At 34.3% G+C, this 18,973-nt stretch overlaps 1 protein-coding gene across 1 annotated transcript in view; it reads right to left on the reverse strand.

The window, feature by feature from the left end:
- Positions 1-10,094: 10,094 nt before the first annotated feature.
- The window catches only part of LOC134694877 (putative ankyrin repeat protein RF_0381), a 20,292-nt gene continuing 11,413 nt past the window's right edge, over positions 10,095-18,973 (reverse strand). Inside the window, exons 3-6 of the mRNA XM_063555983.1 lie at positions 15,042-15,140; positions 13,628-13,726; positions 11,352-11,450; positions 10,095-10,893 (exon numbers count right to left, since the gene is read on the reverse strand). Of these exons, the coding sequence (XP_063412053.1) occupies positions 10,576-10,893; positions 11,352-11,450; positions 13,628-13,726; positions 15,042-15,140 (615 nt within the window). The 3' untranslated portion in view covers positions 10,095-10,575. The remainder of the gene's footprint in view (positions 10,894-11,351; positions 11,451-13,627; positions 13,727-15,041; positions 15,141-18,973) is intronic.

The raw sequence follows: 18,973 nt of genomic DNA on the forward strand, positions 1-18,973 counted from the left end.
CCCCCTTGTCCATCAAGGCGTGAGAGTGAAAACTCGAGATTGAAGTTATTGTTGCGTAGACTGAAAAATATGAATAAAAAGGGGTGAGGTAATTTAAACTGTTTTATTAATGTCAACAGTAAGTTTTGTTTAAAATAGAAAAAATACTTGTTTCTTGGAAGATGAACATAATTTCTTTTTCGATAGCAAAAATTAGAAGAAAAAAAATTTCGGAACTGTCATTATTTCCCTCATAAAACATAAGACAAGTTAATTTTCCTATTCAGTTGTAAGAAGTGTGTGTGATAAGTTGATATAAGCTTTTTGAATCGCGTATTGATTTTTTTGGTATATAACGTGATCATTATTTTCTCACCTGCTTTGTGTTTGATGTTAATTGATTTCCCAATGTATTTTAATATTGCCAACATGAAAAATTCAAGTTTAAAAAAAGACGTGGAAAATACAAAATGTACATCAAAATCATACGTCGTACAGGGAAACCGACATAACAGTCTTAAACTGAAACACTACATCGAAAAGCAAGGATGGTACAAATCCTTGAGAAAACATAAGATTAAGCAATTCGAACCCTACCAAAAACCTGATGATCTCAGGTGCAGTCTGTGGCGCAGGATAGGTTAAGCAGATCTTTGAGAAGTCCAATTTAGATGACTTGTTAACACCTTGTTTTTTTTGTGGTTTTTTTTTTTAGGTCTCATTGGATATCTTAGCACATCTCCTTTTTTTGTATGTAATAATGCATTGGCTCACTCGACGCAGTACTAAGAGACATAAAATTATTGATTATGGCTGTCCGCTACTCAGACTGAATTTTACAGTTTACTGATATTTTTCTACCATTTAGAATTTGACCAGTATAACCTCCGTTGATATTTACCAATACGATTTTTTACTTATAAGTTTGAGTCCTTCAGGGGCGGATCCAGCCATTTTAAAACGGGGTGTTCCCAACCAATCCAGGATAAACGATGGGTTTCAACTATGTGTCCCCATTCAAATGCATTGATCGCCCATTCTTTCAACCAAACTGAAATAATGCATACTGGTGACAATATCTTTTTTTGCAATATGTTTTTCTCTATTATGCACATGCGGAAGTATTTTTCAAAGTTATCATGACATTTTTTTCTCTCCAATCTTGCTGAGGTGGTAATGCATCTCGTTATTGTAAACAATCAATATATCGGATTTAGTTTATACATATTTATTTATAGTGGATTGAGAAACAAGTTCTTACAACTTATGTGAATCCCTTTCCACTTTGCTGGTGCCTTGTTGCGGCATTAGCCCGCTCTTTTTCGAAATCTACTGGGGTATATTTTACGTGCAAGAGATATTGCTCTCTATTAACACGGGCCAGCCATTTTCCTTCCGACAGACCATCATCGTTCTCCTGACCATACAAACAAATATATCGGATACAACAGGAAATGTTGATATATGCAGAGTGATTGTCAGTTTTTATTCAGAACTGACTAAAGTAACGAAATCCATTCTACATATTGTTGACCAGCTGATTGTTACATGTCTTTGCATGTTTTCCCCGTAGACATGAAGCATATGTCCTCGTCAAAGCATAAAATGAGAAACCCTGCTTTTCTGTATCAGCAGGCTTTAGTTCTAATAAATCATAGGTCTTTCGTACATAATGTGTTTTGCATGTACACTTCACGAATCCCTGCCAATATCCGACTGACTATAGGTGCGCTTCTTAACTCGACCTTTGCATCTATAGCAAAACAAAAGAATGGATTGCTGACTAAGTGAATTGATTCCTAGAGAAAGATCAATCTTAAATTCCGTTCCTTGAGGTAAGTTTTGAATTAGTCATAAATGTGTCTGATCATGTTTTAAATCTAAACTTCCTGGCCCCTACGTCCTCTATATCGACACTAGGAATTGGAACACTTTAGTTTTCACCGGCTTGAACATTTTTGTCTGCTAGCTTTGATTTGTTTCAACCATTTGCATGCCGTTCCAGTTGAATGCATTCTGAACGGATACAAATGTCACAACAGACCTGTAATATTTAATCCGTTAGAAAATATACAGAACATTTGTTGTATTCTTGTTGATATTGCTTAAGCTTTGCACTTCATATAGAGTGTGATCTTCTATGGATTCACTTTCAGATTGTTGTATTACTAGGCCAAGTAATAGACTTCTACAATAGAGATGTGTTGAATGTTCTATGTCTCCGAGATTGGTTGTTTATTAGAAGTTTCAAAGGTTGGTTGACTATCCGGTGTTTCGGAGCCTAAATGAATATCAGGTCTTTAACATTTTACCACGCTTATAACACTGTTTAGTTAACTGATGTTAAAAACTGAGAATATGGAGCAACCAAATCCTCTAAAAAACAGATCCATGATGTATATTGGTCATTTCAAAATTCCGAACTTCTTCCTGCTGCAGAGAAGCTAGCATTGCGGTTGGTATTGGAGAAGTAGCAATTAAGTCGACCTCTGATGGCAACAAAACAGCGCTAAAAGAATGAACATCTGCATGATTCAGAGTGACATAGGCGTTTTTTTCTCTCTCGAAACATGTTCACAAATTTAATTACTTTTGCATCATTTTGTAATTTAGTTGTCATTCTTCCAATTCAGTAGCTACTTTCCACACTGCCTTCCAATCAGCATTACCATAACTTTTGGTTCAACACTAAGTAAACAGGTGTAAATAAATTTAAAAATGAATAGTTACTGATAATAACTGGGAAGTTTCAGGATGATGCACAAGAATTGCATGCAATTCCGAAATTTAAGTAATTATAAGTACCGTAATGCCTAATTCCACATATTTGAAGAAAAAATAAATTTAGAGTCGTTTAGAAAATAAAATATTTTCTAAATTACAGAAACCATGTTAAAGTTTCAGTCAATTTAAGGAAGAAAATATTTTCTAATAGTTATCAAAGGTACCAGGATTATAATTTAGTTCGCCAGACGCGCGTTTCGTCTACACAAGACTCATCAGTGACGCTCATATCAAAATATTTATAAAGCCAATTACAGAAACCATGTTAAAATTTCAGTCAATATAAGGAAGACCACTGTAAACTAAAACTGAATCTGATCCGTACGGAGAGAGATTGATTTGATAAGGGACCGATAAATATGGAAATAAGTTATTTATTTGTAAATGATTCTGTCTAATACGTCCATACGTGTTTCCTAAATATTTTTGGCTGTATTTTGTTTTTAAGCTAAAACAGTTAAATAAAGCTCGAGCAGTTAGATATTTTTAATACATCGATCCATTCATTTACATTTTTGTTTTTAAGTCTCAACGTTAATATTTATCGTGTTAAATACGATGAACAAATATTGGTAAAATTAGAGTTATCTATCTTTACACAGGGTTTGATGGATATCAATTTTCGTTCAAATGTCAAAGTTCTACCTTTAGAACACAAGGGTGTTGTTAAAACTCCGAAATATCTATTCAAATAATTATTAGTTTTATTCCGTTCCAGTAGAAATAGTATTCCAAAATAACATTGCTGAAACGTTCGTTTGCGATTTTCCAGACTACACAAGGCACAGTCACTAATGTAAAATTGCAAAGATGTAAATTGTGTAAATAAATAATGAAGTTTCAATTTAGTGAAGTTATCAGTTGATATATGTTGATTTATTAAACAAGAAATAAACAGTTGCGCCATGAGCGCATGATGCGCCCTTCGTCTTGTGTGAGAAGTTTTATGCAATAATCATCAATAGTTTCTGATATACGGCACAACATGTGAAAAAAACCCACCTTTTCTTACAAAAAACTCAATAACTCTAAAATAAAATGTTGAATCATCACCAAAAAATGAACAGATCTTTGGATTAATATAACTAAGAAGTGTGTAAAGTTTTAAGCAATAATCTTAAATCGTTATGATATATGGCGCGACATGTAAAAACCCACCCCCTTTTTTTACAAAAAAACTCAATAACTCTAAAACAAATTTTTGAATCATCACCATAAAGTATACAGATTTTGGGATTAATATAATTAAGAAGTGTGTGAAGTTTAAAGCAATAATCAGAAATAGTTTTTTTGAGATACAGCGCGACACGTGAAAAATTCACACTCCTGTTTTAGTTATAGAGTCCTGTAACTCGAAAAGTTTAAATCCTATTTTCACTAAAAATTATACAGATCGTTTGACTATCATAAGAAACAACTAAGTAAAGTTTCTTGAAATTTGGATAAACGGTTCTCAAGTTACAGTGCGACAGGTGGACGCCAGTCAGTCAGCCAGCCAGCCAGCCAGCCAACCAGACGGACGGACGGACGGACCGACCGACTGACAGACGGACGGACGAACGGACGGACAGCAATATATAAAAACTAAATGATTTGCCTGTCCCAAACCAACTACCTCGGCAGTGGTTACCTTTTTCCCATGTCTTACAAGTTTGTATTGATGGCAACCCATCTCTGGTATAATATGAGTCCAATTTATAAAAAATCTGTCTTTACTCAGAACGTTTAGGACTATTAAGAGGTTGATTTCTGATATAGATCCATCATATTATTGTTGTATACCATCAATAAATTATGGCCCAGAAGCCATTAAAACAATTTAACAACCTTACAAAACATTCCCTACACCAACTATAGTGGTCTAGATCAATTACAAAACCACAACATCTTAACACTATGAAACCAATGAACCATGCAAATGAGGTCGAGGTCAGATAAAACATGCCAGTCTGACATGTAAGCGTACAATCATTCCATACAACACATATATAGTTGACACAATGCTTGATATGCTGAGAAGCGGACTTGACGTTGTAATCACTGATCCGTGAAATGAGCTCTAGGACAAGTGAATCTTATGTGATTGACCTATTTGACTTATCAAGGAACACATGTACCAAACATAAAAGAGCTACCATTTGATTTTTATGGGGGGGGGGGGGGGTTTGGGGTAAAAAAAAAGCAGGATGAGTAACTTGGCAAAAAAAACTAGAGGCTCTAAAGAGCCTGTGTCGCTCACCTTGGTATATGTGAATTAAACAAAGGAAGCAGACAGTTCATGACAAAATTGTGTTTAGGTGATTGTGATGTGTTTGTACATCTTACTTTACTGTCAGAACATTCTTGCTGCTTACAATTATCTCTTTATATAATGAACTTGTCCGTGTAGTTTCAGTGGAAAATGTTAGTAAAAATTTACAAATTTTATGAAAATTGTTAAAAATTGATTATAAAGGACAATAACTTCTTAGGGGGTCAATTGACCATTTTGGTCATTTTGACTTATTTTTGAGTCTTAAATTGCTGTACATTTTTGCTGTTTACAGTTTATCTCGATCTAGATAATAACCCAAAACAGCAAAATTTCCTTAAAATTACCAATTTAGGGGCAGCAACCTAACAACGAGTTGTCTGATTCATCTAAAAATTTCAGGGCAGATAGATCTGACCAGATAAACAATTTTACCCATTGTCAGATTTGCTCTAAATGCTTTGGTTTTTTAGTAATAACCAAAAACTGCATTTAACCTCCATGTTCTATTTTTAGCCGTGGCGGCCATCTTTGTTGGTTGGTTGGGTAAAAAAACACAATTTTTAAACCAGATACATCAATGATAATTGTGGCCAAGTTTTGATTAATTTGGCCCTGTAGTTTCAGAGGAGAAGATTTTTGTAAAAGATCATGGAGATTTACGAAAAAAGGTTAAAAATTGACTATAAAGGGCAATACCTCCTAAAGGGGTCAACTGACCATTTTGGTCATGTTGACTTATTTGTAAATCTTACTTTGCTGAACATTATTGCTGTTTACAGTTTATCTCCATCTATAATAATATTCAAGATAATAACCAAAAACAGTAAAATTTCCTTAAAAATTACCAGGTTAGGGGCAGCAACCCAACAATGGGTTGTCTGATTCATCTAAAATTTTCAGGGCAGATAGATCTTGACCAGATAAACAATTTTACCCCATGTCAGATTTGCTCTAAATGCTTTGGTTTTTGAGTTATAAGCCAAAAACTGCATTTTACCCCTATGTTCTATTTTTAGCCATGGCGGCCATCTTGGTTGGTTGGCCAGGTAACAAAACACAAATTTTAAACTAGATACATCAATGATGATTGTGGCCAAGTTTGGATTAATTTAGCCCGGTAGTTTCAGAGAAGATTTTTGTAAAAGATCATGAAGATTTACGAAACAAGAGGCTCTCAAGAGCCTGAATCGCTCACCTTAATTTTTTTGGTTAAATCTCTCAATGATTATTTTGGCTTTTCAATTTATTTAAATGTTCTTTGAATCGTCCTATTTTCTTCAAAAGCAAAAAAAAAAATCATTTTCTCCTATGTTCTATTTTAGCCATAGGAGCTATGTTTCTTGACATACAAGGAAATGAAATATAAAATTTATACTAGATACTCTGAAACTCATTTAGCCTAAGTTTGGCTGAAAATGATACAGCAGTTTCAAAGGAGAAGATTTTTTAAAGTAAGTCAACATGATGAACAATTTGTGAAAAAAAGTCTTTAAAGGGCAATAACTCCTTAAGGGGTCAATTGACAATTTCGGTCAAATTTACTTATTTGTAGATCTTACTTTGATTAACATTTTTGCTATTAACAGTTTATCTGTATCTATAATAGTATTCAAGATAATAACCAAAAACTGCAAAATTTCTTTAAAATCATCAATTCAGGGGCATTATACCTGAAAAACCAGTTACCCAATTCGGCTGAAATATTCAGGACAGGCAGACCTTGACCTAATAAATACTTTAACATCTTGTCTTATTTGCTCTAAATGCTGGAGTTTTTGAGATATAAGCCAAAAACTGCATTTTACCCTGTGATCTATTTTTAGCCATGACGGCCATGTTTTTTTGACAAAATAAAAAATAAAGCACAAACTTTATTTTATACACCCTACTGATCATTCAGTTGAAGTTTGGTTGAATTTAGTTGAGTAGTTTTAGAGGAGAAGATTTTTTAAAGTTAGCAAATATGAAGCACAATTAAAAATTGTCATTAAAGGACAATAACCCCTTAAGGGGTCAATTGACAACTTTGGTCATATTAACTTATTTGTAGATCTTACTTTGCTGATCATTTTTGCTGTTTACAGTTTATCTTTATCTATAATAATATTCAAGATAATGACCAAAAACTGCAAAATTTCCTTAAAATTACCAATTAAGTGGCAGCAACCCAACAATTGGTTGTTTGATTTATCTGAAAATTTCAGGGCTGATAGATATTGACCTAATGAACATTTTTACTCCATGTCAGATTTGCTCTAAATGCTTTCGTTTTTGAGATATAGGCCAAAAACTGCATTTGACCCCTATGTTCTATTTTAAGTAACGGCGGCCATGTTTTTTGACGGATCAAAAATCAAAGCACACACTTTGTGCAGGATAATCTAAGAAACAATCATGCTAAGTTTTAACCAAATCCATTCAGTAGTTTCAGAGGAGAAGATTTTTTAAAGTTAGCAAATATGATGAACAAATTGTGAAAAATTGTCATTAAAGGACAATAACCCCTTAAGGGGTCAATTGACAATTTTGGTCATATTAACTTATTTGTAGATCTTACTTTGCTGATCATTTTTGCTGTTTACAGTTTATCTTTGTCTATAATAATATTCAAGATAATGACCAAAAACTGCAAAATTTCCTTAAAATTACCAATTAAGTGGCAGCAACCAAACAATGGTTTGTTTGATTCATCTGAAAATTTCAGGGCTGATAGATCTTAACCTAATGAACATTTTTACCCCTTGTCAGATTTGCTCTAAATGCTTTCGTTTTTGAGATATAAGCCAAAAACTGCACTTGACCCCTATGTTCTATTTTAAGTAACGGCGGCCATGTTTTTTGACGGATCAAAAATCGAAGCGCACATTTTGTGCAGGATATACTAAGGAACAATCATGTTAAGTTTCATTCAAATCCATTCAGTAGTTTCAGAGGAGAAGATGTTTGAAAAATTGTTAACGACGACAGACGACGACGACGACGACGACGACGGACGCCAAGTGATGAGAAAAGCTCACATGGCCTTTTAGGCCAGGTGAGCTAAAAAGGTTAAAAATTGACTATAAAGGGCAATAACTCCAAAAGAGGTCAACTGACCATTTTGATCATGTTGACCTATTTGTAAATCTTACTTTGCTGAACATTATTGCTGTTTACAGTTTATCTCCATCTATAATAATATTCAAGATAATAACCAAAAACAGTAAAATTTCCTTAAAATTACCAATTTAGGGGCAGCAACCCAACAATGGGTTGTCTGATTCATCTAAAAATTTCAGGGCAGATAGATCTTGACCAGATAAACAATTTTACCCCATGTCAGATTTGCTCTAAATGCTTTGGTTTTTGAGTTATAAGCCAAAAACTGCATTTTACCCTTATGTTCTATTTTTAGCCATGGCGGCCATCTTGGTTGGTTGGCGGGGTAACAAAACACAAATTTTAAACTCGATACATCAATGATGATTGTGGCCAAGTTTGGTTTAATTTGGCCCAGTAGTTTCAGAGAAGAAGATTTTTGTAAAAGTTAACAACGACGGACGCAGGACGACGACGCCAGACGCCGGACGCCAAGTGATGGGAAAAGCTCACTTGGCCTTTTGGCCAGGTGAGCTATAAAGGCAGGATGACAATTTTTGTAAAAAAGTCAGGATAAGCTAAGAAAAAAAAAGGCAGGACCGAATAGACTGAAAAATAAAAAGGCAGGACTATTCCGCTAGATAAGAGATCACCATCATTTGATTAACTTGCATGTTTAAGATAGGCTTCTTTCCTTTCCTACATCTTCTATCTGTACGAGTTTCTTTGTAATGAATATTAGGACACTCACATTGTCATCTTGAAACCCTTTGCTTTAGACATTTACTAATGCACTGAAAAAGTGATTGTTACATGCTTGTGAATTTTTTAAAAGGAGCATAATCTGAAGTCAAAAGGTATGACCTGGTTTAGAATCTATCCTATGACCTCACACACTCAAGGCAAAACAGATACCACAGGATCACCATGGTGATTGAAGTAATCATAAAAAAAAAAAACAATGTTTTGGAGATGTATTTTGTACCACAAGCAAGAAGTTCCTAAGACTTATGAATCATTTATTTACATGGTTTTATTTGGTTAATTTTTTAAGCAGTCTGATAAAAACTGTATAAATCAAAAGAAGCCAGGGATATGGTGCATTAGATTATCCATGTAATTTTTATTTCACAACTGATGTCTTCCATGAAGGGGGTGGCTTATTTCTGGAATAAATGTACCATTGTTTTCTCAATAAAAATACAATCACTAATCTGTCATTAATCAATCACTAATCCATCAGTAATCGGTCTTAAATCGATCAGTAATCTAATCGATCACTAATCGATCAAACTCCCGAGAGAGTTTGATCGATTACTGATCTATGACTTCAAGTCATCAATCGATTACTGATCAAATATGATTGATAAGTGTTCGATCACCGATCTGATCGATTAGTTAAGTCAGGGATTATAACACAACATTCAAAAATCTGGAGAACAGTAATTGTGCTTTTCTTGCTCTTATTCTATTTCAAGGTCAGATTGAGTAGTTCAATACATTGAAAAATACCTATTGCATTTTCAAGATATCCAATTAATAATCCGTCTATTCACTGTAGAACAAAGATGCATAGGGTAATTTCAGCAATTAACTGACATTATCGCTATTTTGTGCATTTTTCAGTTGATCTTTTTTTGTGATAATTTTCATATCATGCTTCTCGCTTGAGATGGAAAAATTATCGCTAGAAACTAAGGAGGCCACGTGGCGTTGCTAACGAAATTGACATTGAAATTGACAACGTCGTCATAGGTAAAATAGCGATAAACAGATTATCATTGGTCATCTCAACTGGATTGCTTTTCTCACTTTCGCTGTCCCAGCTCAAGCGAGAAAATCAATCTCGTTGAGAAAATCAACGATAATCTATAAATAACTGGCAAAGAAATCTAGCGTATACTTTCATAACTTGCCCAATTACATCATTGTAAAATACTGAATCAATACAAGATAAACAGGAAAGAATCACTCATGCTCATGTAAAAATGCAATACACTAGGTAAATAATTATTTATTGTAACATAACAATTAAATTTAATAATAACTAACAATAATAAAACATTGTTTAACATTATGTATTCATGATTTTGTGTGGGTGAACCTTTGAGTGATGCATGTATCAGTGTCATGATTGTTGAGTGATAAATGATACCCAATTACAGGATAAATACAGAATAAGGCATATTTTATACTGACTTTATCATAAGAATACAGAAAAAATATGACAGTCATTCCTTGAATGTGTGTTATTAAAATTCATAAGTGCACATATAAAATTCTGAACAAGTTTTGAATCGAGAAACAATCAAATGAATGGAAAAGAGTAAAATCATCATTTTTCAGCAAATTAACAACATAAAATATCTGACTAAACTTTATAATGTGACTTTTGGATGATATTTTTATATAATAAAGAGCTGAAAATAAAAACATAAACTTCATAAATTTTGATGAAAAAAGAATTACAATAACAAAGGTCATAAAATAATATAATTCTGTAACAGTTTCGGTAATGGCAGTTGTGAAAGCTTCCCTCTAATTGAACATCCATTTGTCTTTTTAATAAGTTCCTTTCTCACACATATTCTACACAAAGATTTTAAAGTCAAAACCTCAAGCTGTTGTGTTTGAACATGTTTGACAAAGTTTTGGTCTATGTGTGGTTTCCTTGATAAAATTTGAGGTAAACTTGAATTGCTATGGATTGGATATCCAGCTTCTATAAAAATATCACAAAGAGAAATTCTGTCCTCAGTTTTTATATCCTTGTTATCGATCATACACTGGAAGACTCCCTGCAATTAAAATAAGATTCTGTATGATATAAACTATAATAACATGATCTAGTGATCACTAATACCTATCTCCTCTTGCTGTCAGGAACATGACAGTTGTTGTTTATTCGATTGATGTGTTTGAGCTTTTGATATTGCCATAGGTTATTTAGTTAAGGGACTGTCCGTTTAGAAATTTTCCCCATAGTTCAGTACTTTTGTGATTGTGAATTAAACAACACTTTCATTATAACCAAGCAATTTTTAAATTCATTTTTTTTTTAAATATCATAGCGATTTACTGTAGATTCCTTGTTATTCATGGGTGTATAGGTTAACAATTAATTAAAATGTTCAATCTAGTACAATTTGTCTTGAGGTTTGTAAGCAGACGAAATCAAATATAACTGCAATTTATCCTCAATCCACAAACACTGATATTCTTTGAAAATAAATAAATCCACAGTAATTATACAAACCTTGATTTTCCCAGTAACCATGGCACCTTCAGAGATCAGATACCTTGCCAGCTCAGCGTGACCATTCTTCAGAACTTCATGAAGAGGACATTGTTCCATCTGCAAGTCAAAATAAATCAAGGTCAATATTTGTCACATTTCATATCTTAAAAGTTTTTCCTTATTTGGAGAATTGGGTGTTAATCTTTGAATATTTCTGTTAAATCAATACACATATTCATTAGTCTGGGTACAATTTAGAGTTTGGCATATAATATGCTAGACAGTTGCCTATAATTGCTTACATCGGCTTCATTTGAACTAAGTTAGATATTTGTCTCATTAGCACTCATAACAAATCTCCTTATTATTATTTACACTCTTGTTGAAGACTATGTTTTACATCTCTATGTTTTCTGGTTATTTTTATAATTGGGTTGCTGTCTAAAGTCTGGAATCTAACTAAGGAGAAACCAAATGAAGTTATGTGAAAATATTTTCCCTAGCATAACCTTGAATGTTCTTTGTGCAATTTATGCCTTTTTGTATTTGATGTTTATTAAGTCTAAAATACATTTACTACCCCCACCCCCTTTTCCTCCTCAACCATAAAACAAAAAGGTTTACCTATGTAGCCTGGAAGACATATTTATTGATGTTCAATTATCAGAGATAAGAAATAATTTTTGTCATAGGGTAAAATGGCCCCTAAATTAGCATATATGAGAAGTGGAATTGTCTGAGTAGTAACAAAATGTGGCCTGATAAGTAAATAAATAAACAAATGGACAGACATAAGATACCTACATAATCCCTCATCAGTAATAAGGACTTTCTTTCAACTTTAATCATGTAAATGCAAGCTTGAAGTGTTTCACTTTTTGTGTTACTTTTAAAAGAATTATCAACACAAATTATTCAATCAAATTTTTTCTTAAGTGATTTCCTATCAACAAAAGCAGTACTTGTTTAGAAGATTGTGGTCCTCTGATAAAAATGCATACTGTAAATTCAGAAATTATTGCGTGCATTTATTATTGCGATTTTGTCATTTTAGGCTTAAATGCGATTTTAATTTTTACGATTTTGAGAAATATCTTATTAAATTCATATAAATTATTTCAAAATGCGAGTTTAAATTATTGCGTTTACAACTCAGTCGCATTTTTCGCAATAATAAAAACCTCACATTAATTTCTGAATTTACAGTACATAATAAAGTGCCATACTTACTGCTCCATGAGAGTAATAAATAATCAATCATCATACTTACTGCTCCATGAGAGTAATAAATAATCAATCATCATACTTACTGCTCCATGAGAGTAATAAATAATCAATCATCATACTTACTGCTCCATGAGAGTAATAAAGTGCCATACTTACTGCTCCATGAGAGTAATAAAGTGCCATACTTACTGCTCCATGAGAGTAATAAAGTGCCATACTTACTGCTCCATGAGAGTAATAAAGTGCCATACTTACTGCTCCATGAGAGTAATAAATAATCTATCATCATACTTACTGCTCCATGAGAGTAATAAATAATCAATCATCATACTTACTGCTCCATGAGAGTAATAAATAATCAATCATCATACTTACTGCTCCATGAGAGTAATAAATAATCAATCATCATACTTACTGCTCCATGAGAGTAATAAAGTGCCATACTTACTGCTCCATGAGAGTAATAAAGTGCCATACTTACTGCTCCATGAGAGTAATAAAGTGCCATACTTACTGCTCCATGAGAGTAATAAAGTGCCATACTTACTGCTCCATGAGAGTAATAAATAATCTATCATCATACTTACTGCTCCATGAGAGTAATAAATAATCAATCATCATACTTACTGCTCCATGAGAGTAATAAATAATCAATCATCATACTTACTGCTCCATGAGAGTAATAAATAATCAATCATCATACTTACTGCTCCATGAGAGTAATAAATAATCAATCATCATACTTACTGCTCCATGAGAGTAATAAATAATCAATCATCATACTTACTGCTCCATGAGAGTAATAAATAATCAATCATCATACTTACTGCTCCATGAGAGTAATAAATAATCAATCATCATACTTACTGCTCCATGAGAGTAATAAATAATCAATCATCATACTTACTGCTCCATGAGAGTAATAAATAATCAATCATCATACTTACTGCTCCATGAGAGTAATAAATAATCAATCATCATACTTACTGCTCCATGAGAGTAATAAATAATCAATCATCATACTTACTGCTCCATGAGAGTAATAAATAATCAATCATCATACTTACAGCATTGGCACAGTTCAAATCTGCTCCATTCTCAACCAGTATTTTGGCAATCTGTATATAGTTCAATTTAGCTGCCCAGTACAGAGGTGCCCAGAGATCCTGACAAAAAAAAAATCAAGATGAACTCAGTTGTCTTCTTTCCTTTCCACACAAGAATATCTGCTCATGAATTATATAACAAACTATACAATACATTGATGTTTTATAGATTTAGAAATTCACAAATTACCTGAGTATTTCTATCAGTTAAGGATGTTCACTATAAACTCATTTTCTTTAATATAATATTTCTGCATTGTGATGTCCATTATGAATGTTTGTGTGATGCAAGATGTATGAGAAATGTTTTTGAGAAATACTTTTTAAAGAACAATATTCTGGTATAAGAGACTGAAGGTGTCACAGCATTTAGTTTTTTGATTATTGTGTTGATGACATATGTCATTATGGCTATTTTTTGTATTTTTCCTTTGATCTTTTTTTGTAATAATTTTTCATATGCTATTCACTTGAGATGGAAAATTATCGCTTGAAACTAAGGAGGCATGTGTAGAGTTGCTAATAAAAATGACATGAAATTGACGAAGTCTTCATAGGTAAAATTGTAATAAACAGATTGGTCATCTCAACTCAATTTTTTTTCTCGCTTTTGCCGTACCAGCTCAAGTGGGAAAATCAATCTCATTGAGATGATCAACAATAATCTATAATTATACTTTAAAACATTGAAATTTTTGTGTAATATGTAATATATCTATTGTATATAAATATTGCATAATTGAATAAAGACAACAAAAAAATAGACAACTATCCATCAAATGAAGTAGATGTAAACAATAAACTTGTCAAAGATACCACAAATGAAATTTTGTATTTTCGCCAGACACACTTTTCGTCTAAAAAAGACTCATCAGTGAAGCTCGTTCAAAAAAAGTGACAAAGACCAAATAAAGTATGAAGTTGAAAAGCATCAAAGACCAAAAGTTCAGAACATTTTTTTGGCAAATGCAGCTTAGGCAGCAATACTTCATCTAATTATGCTGATAGTTTAAAAATCATTTCTTCTGATGCATTGCTTTTTGTGAAAAAACTGCCATACATTGGAATTTTTCAAAGGCTAGTATTTTTTTGTATTTTTTAGATGTCTGATTAACATAATTACTGGTAGTATCTGTTGAAAATTTCTATACTCAACAATAATGATATTTCAAAATGCAGTAAGAAACCTTATTTGCCACTTTCATTTGATTTTGGTGTTCATTTGGTGTTCAAAAAGAAAGAAGTAAAAAACAGCAGTTGCCTTACATAGGTAATGAGAATTTTGATAATGGTGAAGTAGTTCACTGACATCACTGTATTGCAATATGATTCAAATAGCCTTTTTCTAGCTAAAATGTTTTCTGTTTCATTTTACCTCATCTTGTAAATTAACATTGGCTCCATGATTGACTAACTCCTGAACAATATCTGTATTGCCTCGCCACGTAGCAAAATGTAAGGCTGTTCTTCTATCCTGAAAAAAATCAAACAATTAAAAAAAGTGTATTTTATTTGTATCTCAATGACAGTATTTTACCAATTAAAACTGTCCTTTTGAAAGTTTTAATTATTGAAGAGTCTATTGAGTTGATACAGATGCTTGTAGAGTTCTTGTCCCCTATGTAACATTGAGTTGATACAGATGCTGGTAGAGTTCTTGTCCCCTATGTAACATTGAGTTGATACAGATGCTGGTAGAGTTCTTGTCCCCCTATGTAACATTAAGTTGATACAGATGCTGGTAGAGTTCTTGTCCCCTATGTAACATTGAGTTGATACAGATGCTGGTAGAGTTCTTGTCCCCCTATGTAACATTGAGTTGATACAGATGCTGGTAGAGTTCTTGTCCCCTATGTAACATTGAGTTGATACAGATGCTTGTAGAGTTCTTGCCCCCTATGTAACATTGAGTTGATACAGATGCTTGTAGAGTTCTTGTCCCCTATGTAACATTGAGTTGATACATATGCTGGTAGAGTTCTTGTCCCCTATGTAACATTGAGTTGATACAGATGCTGGTAGAGTTCTTGTCCCCTATGTAACATTGAGTTGATACAGATGCTGGTAGAGTTCTTGTCCCCTATGTAACATTGAGTTGATACAGATGCTTGTAGAGTTCTTGTCCCCTATGTAACATTGAGTTGATACATATGCTGGTAGAGTTCTTGTCCCCTATGTAACATTGAGTTGATACATATGCTGGTAGAGTTCTTGTCCCCTATGTAACATTGAGTTGATACAGATGCTGGTAGAGTTCTTGTCCCCTATGTAACATTGAGTTGATACAGATGCTGGTAGAGTTCTTGTCCCCTATGTAACATTGAGTTGATACAGATGCTGGTAGAGTTCTTGTCCCCTATGTAACATTGAGTTGATACAGATGCTGGTAGAGTTCTTGTCCCCTATGTAACATTGAGTTGATACAGATGCTGGTAGAGTTCTTGTCCCCTATGTAACATTGAGTTGATACAGATGCTTGTAGAGTTCTTGTCCCCTATGTAACATTGAGTTGATACATATGCTGGTAGAGTTCTTGTCCCCTATGTAACATTGAGTTGATACAGATGCTTGTAGAGTTCTTGTCCCCTATGTAACATTGAGTTGATACAGATGCTGGTAGAGTTCTTGTCCCCTATGTAACATTGAGTTGATACAGATGCTTGTAGAGTTCTTGTCCCCTATGTAACATTGAGTTGATACAGATGCTGGTAGAGTTCTTGTCCCCTATGTAACATTGAGTTGATACAGATGCTGGTAGAGTTCTTGTCCCCTATGTAACATTGAGTTGATACAGATGCTTGTAGAGTTCTTGTCCCCTATGTAACATTGAGTTGATACATATGCTGGTAGAGTTCTTGTCCCCTATGTAACATTGAGTTGATACAGATGCTGGTAGAGTTCTTGTCCCCTATGTAACATTGAGTTGATACAGATGCTGGTAGAGTTCTTGTCCCCTATGTAACATTGAGTTGATACAGATGCTGGTAGAGTTCTTGTCCCCTATGTAACATTGAGTTGATACAGATGCTTGTAGAGTTCTTGTCCCCTATGTAACATTGAGTTGATACATATGCTGGTAGAGTTCTTGTCCCCTATGTAACATTGAGTTGATACAGATGCTGGTAGAGTTCTTGTCCCCTATGTAACATTGAGTTGATACATATGCTGGTAGAGTTCTTGTCCCCTATGTAACATTGAGTTGATACAGATGCTGGTAGAGTTCTTGTCCCCTATGTAACATTGAGTTGATACAGATGCTGGTAGAGTTCTTGTCCCCTATGTAACATTGAGTTGATACAGATGCTGGTAGAGTTCTTGTCCCCTATGTAACATTGAGTTGATACAGATGCTGGTAGAGTTCTTGTCCCCTATGTAACATTGAGTTGATACAGATGCTGGTAGAGTTCTTGTCCCCTATGTAACATTGAGTTGATACAGATGCTTGTAGAGTTCTTGTCCCCTATGTAACATTGAGTTGATACAGATGCTGGTAGAGTTCTTGTCCCCTATGTAACATTGAGTTGATACAGATGCTGGTAGAGTTCTTGTCCCCTATGTAACATTGAGTTGATACAGATGCTTGTAGAGTTCTTGTCCCCTATGTAACATTGAGTTGATACAGATGCTGGTAGAGTTCTTGTCCCCCTATGTAACATTGAGTTGATACAGATGCTGGTAGAGTTCTTGTCCCCTATGTAACATTGAGTTGATACAGATGCTGGTAGAGTTCTTGTCCCCCTATGTAACATTGAGTTGATACAGATGCTTGTAGAGTTCTTGTCCCCTATGTAACATTGAGTTGATACAGATGCTGGTAGAGTTCTTGTCCCCCTATGTAACATTGAGTTGATACAGATGCTTGTAGAGTTCTTGTCCCCCTATGTAACATTGAGTTGATACAGATGCTGGTAGAGTTCTTGTCCCCTATGTAACATTGAGTTGATACAGATGCTGGTAGAGTTCTTGTCCCCTATGTAACATTGAGTTGATACAGATGCTGGTAGAGTTCTTGTCCCCTATGTAACATTGAGTTGATACAGATGCTGGTAGAGTTCTTGTCCCCTATGTAACATTGAGTTGATACAGATGCTGGTAGAGTTCTTGTCCCCTATGTAACATTGAGTTGATACAGATGCTGGTAGAGTTCTTGTCCCCTATGTAACATTGAGTTGATACAGATGCTGGTAGAGTTCTTGTCCCCTATGTAACATTGAGTTGATACAGATGCTGGTAGAGTTCTTGTCCCCTATGTAACATTGAGTTGATACAGATGCTGGTAGAGTTCTTGTCCCCTATGTAACATTGAGTTGATACAGATGCTGGTAGAGTTCTTGTCCCCTATGTAACATTGAGTTGATACAGATGCTGGTAGAGTTCTTGTCCCCTATGTAACATTGAGTTGATACAGATGCTGGTAGAGTTCTTGTCCCCTATGTAACATTGAGTTGATACAGATGCTGGTAGAGTTCTTGTCCCCCTATGTAACATTGAGTTGATACAGATGCTGGTAGAGTTCTTGTCCCCTATGTAACATTGAGTTGATACAGATGCTGGTAGAGTTCTTGTCCCCTATGTAACATTGAGTTGATACAGATGCTGGTAGAGTTCTTGTCCCCTATGTAACATTGAGTTGATACAGATGCTGGTAGAGTTCTTGTCCCCTATGTAACATTGAGTTGATACAGATGCTGGTAGAGTTCTTGTCCCCTATGTAACATTGAGTTGATACAGATGCTTGTAGAGTTCTTGTCCCCTATGTAACATTGAGTTGATACAGATGCTTGTAGAGTTCTTGTCCCCTATGTAACATTGAGTTGATACAGATGCTGGTAGAGTTCTTGTCCCCTATGTAACATTGAGTTGATACAGATGCTTGTAGAGTTCTTGTCCCCCTATGTAACATTGAGTTGATACAGATGCTTGTAGAGTTCTTGTCCCCTATGTAACATTGAGTTGATACAGATGCTGGTAGAGTTCTTGCCCCTATGTAACATTGAGTTGATACAGATGCTGGTAGAGTTCTTGTCCCCCTATGTAACATTGAGTTGATACAGATGCTGGTAGAGTTCTTGCCCCCTATGTATCATTGAGTTGATACAGATGCTGGTAGAGTTCTTGTCCCCTATGTAACATTGAGTTGATACATATGCTTGTAGAGTTCTTGCCCCCCAATGTATCATTGAGTTGATACAGATGCTTGTAGAGTTCTTGTCCCCTATGTAACATTGAGTTGATACATATGCTTGTAGAGTTCTTGCCCCCCAATGTATCATTGAGTTGATACAGATGCTTGTAGAGTTCTTGTCC

Source organism: Mytilus trossulus, chromosome 13 (genome assembly GCF_036588685.1).
Source record: "Mytilus trossulus isolate FHL-02 chromosome 13, PNRI_Mtr1.1.1.hap1, whole genome shotgun sequence".
In the NCBI taxonomy this organism is placed as follows: Eukaryota; Metazoa; Mollusca; class Bivalvia; order Mytilida; family Mytilidae; genus Mytilus; species Mytilus trossulus.